This window comes from Apteryx mantelli, chromosome 5 (assembly GCF_036417845.1).
Source record: "Apteryx mantelli isolate bAptMan1 chromosome 5, bAptMan1.hap1, whole genome shotgun sequence".
NCBI classification, from domain to species: Eukaryota; Metazoa; Chordata; class Aves; order Apterygiformes; family Apterygidae; genus Apteryx; species Apteryx mantelli.
This window is the reverse complement of record NC_089982.1, coordinates 34,605,187-34,613,568: the sequence shown is the minus strand read 5'-3', so window position 1 is coordinate 34,613,568 and position 8,382 is coordinate 34,605,187. Positions and strand designations below refer to the sequence as shown.

The 8,382-nt window shown below is 34.9% G+C and overlaps 1 protein-coding gene across 2 annotated transcripts in view; it reads right to left on the bottom strand.

Moving 5' to 3' along the window:
• Positions 1 to 480: 480 nt before the first annotated feature.
• HHIP (hedgehog interacting protein) overlaps positions 481 to 8,382 on the bottom strand; it is a 74,335-nt gene continuing 66,433 nt past the window's right edge. The window contains exons 12-14 of one of the 2 annotated variants that reach the window (XM_067297112.1): positions 4,580 to 4,728; positions 1,818 to 1,946; positions 481 to 945 (exon numbers count right to left, since the gene is read on the bottom strand). In XM_067297112.1, coding sequence (XP_067153213.1) covers positions 935 to 945; positions 1,818 to 1,946; positions 4,580 to 4,728 — 289 coding nt within the window. In that variant the 3' untranslated portion in view covers positions 481 to 934. Of the gene's footprint in view, positions 1,947 to 4,579; positions 4,729 to 8,382 lie in introns of both variants that reach the window. The other variant, XM_067297111.1, reaches the window with a different exon arrangement.

Genomic DNA, 8,382 nt, shown 5'->3' with positions numbered 1-8,382 from the left:
AAACATATATGGAAGGGAAATGTAATTTTCTGTTCCCCTTAGCTGGAATACTTAATACAGATTAAATACAAGTATCAGTCATGCGCTACTTAAAGATTTAATTTTTACCAAATCAAAGACTGACAGTTTTCTGTAATGGAAAATTAGTTACATATCACTGCCCTAGAAAGATGATTTCCCTGCTGGAGAGTAATGTGGCTAACGCATTTTAGAAGCTATTGCCTATAACGTTGTAAACTGTGGAGGCTTGAGCAGCTGCTTGTACAACTACAGCGTGTGTTCGTTGTGGCTACTCTGTTCTCTCTGCGTAGGCAGGATTTTGTAAAAGCCAGGTAGTGCAAAGAAGTCTGATAGCTGGTAAACAGCGAACAAAGGAACTGCCAGTAATGTCACAGAGCTGGAGATGAGAGGGCACCACTTCCGAAGATGCATCTGATTAGAATATTAATACTTTAAAAAACCTGACTATAGCATGTACACCATATTTATTGATACATTTACAAAAAAATCAATTTTATGTTAGCTCTTCAAGGAACATTTACATTTAAAACCATATTTGGCAATAATTGTCATATAACGTTTTGTACAAGTTATATCTTACGCAGCCAAGATGTGCTAAAGTGAGCTTTCGTCCAGTGAAGTTCCATTCAGTGTGAAATCTGTAGCAGTCTAATCATGTATAATCTGGACCATCCTGTTATAGTGAAAATCACTTTATAAACATTTTTATGATATGCTGGAATTTTATTATGATTGGTTGGTGGTTACTTTTTCATCCGTCATAAATGAATAGAAGTTGACACAAGGATACATTTCTAGATTAGATCCACAACACATTAAAGAGTGTGTTTGCTCTCTCTTTCCCCGTCTTTCCAATTAAGTTGGTGAAAAATGTAACTTTAGTATTTTACAGGACATGGTAAAGCTGTCTCATCTAGGTGATGTCTATATTATAAAAATAAAATAAAATAATATAAATATGTAACATGAACCCAGTGCCCACTGTTAAATAAAATATATGATAAAAAGCAGACCTTCTAGGATGACTGGTTTTGAAATATGTGAATATAATTTAATTATTAAACACTTGAAACAGTCTTGATATTAAGCTGTGATAACCCGATTTCTGCATCTATGCTAGATAAAGAAATGCATAACATTCTGTAATAGAGTTACATTGATGAAGGTGAAGGTTACAATCTTACAATGAATTGCCTACGTAGGAATGCATTAAGGAGTTCTGAAATATTGTCTCACAATGTAGCTCATTTTACCTTAGAAATTATTACAACTGGATTTTATTAAATCCAGCAGTTTATAGAGTGATGTTTCAAAACTGCTCTCTTATTGCTATGATCAGATAGGTACAGACACAAGATTTCTGGGATGTCAAAGAATCCATTATGACACCATGAAAGTCCTTTGATGAAAATGTGCTTTACAGTGGAATCGCTGTGTAAACTATTTCTCATGAAGAAATATATATAAAAAATTGCACTAGCTGCAAAACCATATTTGTGAGAGTGTGTGCATGTGTATGTGTGTATGTATTGGATATCTATACATCTGTGCCGATGTACAGAAATATTTGCACACATGCAAAGAATTTATCTGCACATTTCAGGATATTATAGTTAAATTAATAAAGTAAATCAAATCACTGGTATTTGTTGCAGGAAAACAGTCTTTAAAAAATGGCAGATTTCAAAATAAATGCCCGTTGAAAGTGTTGTTTCCAAATAGTCCCAGAAACTATACAATATAGCTGGTTAGATCCAGCAAATAGGATGTCATGTCTAGGATCTGATCAAGAATACCTGCCCTTGTCACTCTTCGGATGTTTCTATCCACTTGTTCACACTGGGGGCCGAGATAGCCTTTTTTACATAAGCACTTATTAGGCCTTACACAGACACCTCCATGTCGACAGGCTGGGTCACATTTTGCTGTGGGTAAAACAACAGCAATATTCTCGTTAATGTTCAGAATCTCACAGAGAAGCAGAAAAGGTACAACATGTATCGAGGTGAGAACTACATTTCTAAACTGATAACGGGAAAGGGCATAAATTAAAAAACAGCAAAATAGGATGAAACATTAGAAGTTCTGAAGGCATATTTTTTCAAGTTTTAAAGGAAGGAAGTAACTGATTTTGTATGGCTGAAAGAACAGTATAATATCATACATGACAGACCATGAAACTCAAATAGCAAATTCTGGAAAATATCCAATTACCATGTATGATTTTGGAGTACATGGAAGACTCAACTCAAAAGATTTTAGGCTCCAAATACCCATATCATTTGAAAATGAGGCAGACTGCACTAGACTGTAGACAGAGCTTTAGACAGTGGTGGTCTGCCTCATCTCATTCTTTCTGCTGGTAAGTCAAAACGTCATGAAGTTGCTGAGACAGCTTAGCACCTGACCACGTCCAAGCTAGCAAGTCCTACATCTCAGGTAGACTGATTTGCACATGCAGAGTTGTACATTACAGAAGCACATTTCGTCAGCAGAGCAGTCTGCGATTGACCACACAGATGCAGCCCTTTGGCTCCTAAATCATTTAAGCCTGGAACAAAATTGAATCCCCTTTAAAAAAAAGGACCAGGGTATTTTTTAGACAGCCTGTGTCAGGCAAGTTTGAAAGTCTTTCCCTATCTCTTTAATAGATGCCTGACAATAAACCAATAGAGTTCTAGCTTACTCAGCTTTCTTAAGTTTTTGAAATTTAAATACTATATTAAATTCTCACCAGTGTTAGTAACACCAATAATGAATAACTTCAGTTGTGGAAGAATTTTCTTCTGGCTTAGAGTCATTGCACTGTGATAAAAACAATGTATCTTTCTTTTTGCAGACATTTTGCTGTTCGGTGTTATCTCATACAAGAGAACTGTAATATATATTTACAGAGATTTCTAATATACTATATAAAATGAATTTTCTTGATTTTATTTATGAGTTTCTTAATTACCTTAGAAGGAAACTGATGCCTCATAAATACTTTTTCTTATTTAAACTATAAAACTTAGAATATCTCTGTTAAGTGCTGTGGGGGATACAGTGAAGAGAGATCCTCAGTCTAAATATCTTTCTGTAGATTTCTTGCATGTTACATATATCAAACTCTTATCATACAGCTGTAATTTTTTAAACAAAATAGATTATTCAAGATACATTTATGTTCACACTGGAGACTTTTTTTACTTTGCATGCCACCTGGGCAAGGGCTGTAGAGTGGACCTCATTCTCTAAATCTAGGGAATCTCTGATTGACAGGTGGGGACAACTGAGGTTGGGATGTCTGACCAAATTACCTCATCCATTTCTCCAAGCTGCTTTTGCTGCACAGATAGCTGAGCTGTGTGATGGTCAGCTCATGAACCTCAGCAGTTTACAGCCCTAAATTTAAGGGACTGTAAACTGGGGTTTTGTTCCAAACTAAGTCACTTCTGCTCATCAGTAAGAATTCTAAGGTTACTGAAATTTGGATTCTAGTCTATAAGGAAGGGTGAAGTTCACTGGGTAAAGTCTGGTCTGACCTTGTAGCTGACTCTGATTCAGCAGGGCACTCCTGAAGGCCCTTCCAACTTTTGAATTATCCTATGACCCATCCTGTGATCTTTGTTCTATCTTATTCCATAATTCTTTTCCTATTTAGAGTTCTACTGCCATTAGGTGGTATCTTAGGTATCTTTTTTCATTGTACAGGCATCTGGTCAAACTAGCTGAGCTAATACGCTCAGTCAGAAGACTGTGCTGATACATAAATAGCAGTTTCTGGTACCCAGGCTTGCAGGGTATAAGCCTGAATTATACAGCACAGACATAACCACAGCCTCTGTGAGACACTGAGAGCACAGCTGTGGCATGCAAGGTCATTTATTCATTCATCTCAACCCTTTGGTGGCATACCCAACATCAAGTTTAATCACAGTCACTTATTCAAGTGACTTTTAAAGGATATGTTATGGCAACAAGATAGGGTTTAATAAAAGCATCTTGAGTAATTATGACGGATTATAATTTTCTGATTATTAACTGGTTTGTGTAAGTTGTATACAGAATTCTCTTTAACAAATTGGAGTCATCTTATTTTGTAGGATCAAAAATAAGTAGGTATCAAAACTAAAATAGCCACATTAAATTCACAAAGTCCAAAATACGCAAAATAATAACCTGCAGATCTGATTTAATAATCTTTCTTGACTGGGTACTCCTATCTGACACAGACAATAATGATATTGCACAAGTGAGCTGAATGTATGGACACTGAATATGTATTTCCTTTTATTTTACAATAAGGGTGAAAAAATAAGAGTACTGTTGTCTGCCATACTACTTAACTGCATTCTGTAATGGTTCACATTGTAATAGATATTTTGTTTTTAACTGTCACTTATTGTATTCATCTAAATTCTGCACCCACTACTCGTGAGATCAGTATCTCTTTTATGGTGTTTTAAAACTAATGGTCAATGACACATATTGAGAATTTCTCTCAGCAAATTATTAAAAGTAAGCTTATGACATGTCTTTGCTTTTTTCACTTGTTGCCATGAATCTATATACGAACCAGTTCTGCAGAACTCTCCTTCCCAGCCTTGATTACAGCAGCATTTTCCTGTGGGAGTGCAGTGCCCATTCCGACAGTGCCTCGAGCATTCAGATGTCAGTGTCTGTGCAGACTGAGCTGTTCTTTTGCATTCTTCAGGGACTAAAGGTCTGTATAAAAATATACGAACCAAACATATCATTAAAAGTAAGAGTCAAGGAGAAAAACTGCTTTCACACATGAAATACAAAGTTGGAATTTTCACTCATTATTATTAAGGCTGTTTAAAGTGGATGCTGCAGGAATGTGTACAGCTTTTTTGCACAGAAAGTATATGTATACAATAAGAAACACCCACATCTCTTTTAATATGAGGGTTGTACAAATGTTCTCAAATGAAATTTTGAAGTACTTTATCTTGTAGCACATGCATTTTCTTATATTTAGAAGGACACTGACAATGAACATAGAATGCAAACTTTGTTTTTTTTGACTAAAAGCCTGCCTGATTCTCTTTTATGGTATCAATGGGAGAAATCTCTCTTCCAGGACTGGTGTTTTCTCAAAACCACCAGAAAAATAGAGATGGCATGTTACATTACAGAAAAATACAATACAGTCTACTATTCTTTCCTATAACTTTGGAGGTCTTTTACAAAATTAAATAATAGTCCCTGAGACTTCTTGAAGGTTGAAGCTGGGGAAAATAGCTTGCTGAAGAGCGTATCACAGATAGCATACATCTCCAGAGCTCAAGGACTGAATTGCCTATGAAGAGATTTCTGATGGAGCTCAAGAGAATAATTTCATCCAGCTAGACGCTAAGTAGATTTTAATAAATCTGAAAAGCTATCTTGCTTCCATGGCAAAGTTAAGTGAACTAAGCACCGGACTTGAATGAAAAATGATATTCTCTGCAAGAAAGAACTCCTTGGTTCTAGACTTCATTTTCTCATTTGTCCATCAGAGAATGGAATTGTTTAACTCCAGCCAAACTGCAGAGTTTATCTTCTCCCCTTGCCATTTGGAAATGTTAAAATTAAAAAATGAAGAAATTGAATACTATGCTGATATCTTTGAAAGATGGGTGGAGGAAAAGTCCGTAATATGCTGGAGTTAGAGTCATAAGTTTTACTAGTATTCTTTTGTGGGGAATTCTCCAATTTGAGAGACTTTTGTTCAGTAAATATGTGTACATATGTACACATAAAATGTATAAAGTACAACATCTTAGATTTTTAGTCATTTGATCTAAACATTGCTCCTATTGTGGTATGTGGTATTCAGTGTATGTCTTGAAAACATAAAATTAAAGCATTTCTTTTTTCATGTTTTGTTTATTTAAGAACTCACTATAAGACATGCTAAATTCTACTGAATGTATAGCTTTTCTTCAGAGAGCACAAATAATTCAATCCAGAATCTGATGGTATTTTTTGCTTGTATCTTTTGGCTTTTCTAACTGACTTTTATATTTCCAATTGTATCCTGAAAATAATAATCTGAACAGCAAGTTTTATGTCATACACTATGACATGCATAAGGATTTTGCCTCCATCTACAAATATAGTTTGATATTGCAGATTTTTAATTTCTGTTTTTTTGTGAAATCATATTTGGAATGTACGTTTGGGTGCTTATTTAAGGGAATAGTATACCTGAAGGAAATTCAAGTTTAACTAGCTGAAAGTATACTTCTGATACTGGGGAACTTTTTGGTGTCAGGTCTTATGTAATGCAATTTTTATGTCAATCCCTACAAAATATTTTGGATTTCCAGTAGACTTTTTATTTACAAAGCACAGTATTATGTGCCTTAACAAAGAAATAACTGTAGTGTTTTCTGCCTTAACTGTTGATGCAACTTAAAAACATTTTTACATATATTTTAATTCAGTTGCATTTCACCATACTGACTACTGATTTTATTTGCTTTTTGAATTTTGCAGCTAGAGAATGATAGGATTCCCACAAGGCTACAGGTACCTGCTGCAGGTACCATATTTTGTCTCTGTGGTGGGTTTAATTGCACAGGAATAACTTGAGACAAGCGTGTCAGGAATTCCCAAGAGATCTAAACAAGTCATTGAATAGGAGTATGATGGCAAATTAAATTAATTAGTGACAAATACAAAATAATTCATTCTCAAGGAAATAATTTGAACTACTGCCATAGTTTCCTAAGTTTGAAATTTGCAGGAAAAAAATTGTAATAGTTTCATGGAGAACTTACTTAAAACTTGGCTAAGTGTCCAGCTAGAATCCAAACAAAACAAAACAAAACAAAATTTTATGATGTAGTGAGAATAGAACAGAAAATAACATTTTTCATTATACTGACATCAGTATTAAAAACCCTATTATATGCAAATAGCTGGAATAGCAACTTGTACACTGATTACCCTATCAAAATGGAAGTTACTAAAATTCTAGATAGATGTTCCTGTGTGGAGAAAAAGAAAAGATTTGGACAGGCTTTGGAGTATGAGAAAGAAGGAGTATGATGGAGGTATGGAAAACAATGGCAGGAAAAAGAGGAGAAAAATGAGGCATTCTTTTCTATCTCCCATTTCAACATAAGAAGACAAAATATTGAAGAAAAAAATTAAACTCAAGAGAATAAAATTAACTAGTTGAACCCATGCCTTCTAAGGTATCAGTGAAGCCCATGTTCTAGTAGGATTTTGAAAAGATATTTCTGTGTACAATGGGGCTGTTCAAAGTAATATTAGCTAGGGTAAAGGTTTCTAAGAAGAGTAAGATTTCATACCTAATGTCCTAGAAGCCCTTCACTAGCTGACTGGGCTTGCATTTTTCCCCCCATTCTGCCATGCAGTTTGTTAATGCTACATTACAGATTTTCTAGCATTTTTCTTTGAAGCAGAGCGGATTACAGGACCACTGGTTTGTTTCACCCTAGCAATTTCTCAGTCTTAATTGCTAACATGATTTTTTAAACATCCATTCAGAAGAGCTGGTTCCCTAATGATGTTAAGGATAGAAGGAATGTGCAGATACATCATTTGGTGTGGCACCAACTTCTGATTTCGAAAGCACTTCTGAGAATCATACTTAAGCTCCTGTATTATTTAGGGGCTTTGAAACATGTTTTGACACCTTTCACATATCACATGAGAAACCCTTTCAGTTTTTGTGTTTACGTATTTCCACAGCTGTCTTTTAAATGTAATGCATTATTTTTTGGAGCTCTAAGGAATTCCATTTCTGTAGTAATGAATGCATTATATATGATCGGGTTAGGTAAGTTTGTAGACTTACAAACTATGTGCGAGATCCACAGGCAATGTTGTTTTGAAAAGTTCCACAAAACGATATGTGAAATCCCAGAGCTGCTGTCTCAGTGATTTTCATAGGAGACTTGTTTAGATTTAAAGTAAAAAGATATGTGTTCTAATTCCTAGCTCTGCAAAGGAAGAGATCTAAACTTGACTTGATTTCTTTATAGCCATCTGTGTAGGAGGCAACTTTCTATGTTCACAGCTAGACTGTCTCTGTTAAAGCCCATTTCTTTCAAGTTACTTTAAATGGGAGTCTTCTCTTTTTCTCATCTGGAGCATCTCTTGGAAAAGAGCTCCAGAGGCAAATCTTTAGCAAAGAATGACCTCACAAGTCACATAAATATATTATTTGTAAAGATAATGATTTATTTTTCTTAAGAGATGTATAGTAATTGTCTATGATAGCGCTGGAGTGTTAGGTTCTTTTTTATTAGTATTTAGTTAGGGAGAAAGAAATCATACTTTTTTGTATCCACCAAAGCATGGCTGGTCTCTTTTTACGATTTAAAGCTTCCTAAAGCTCTT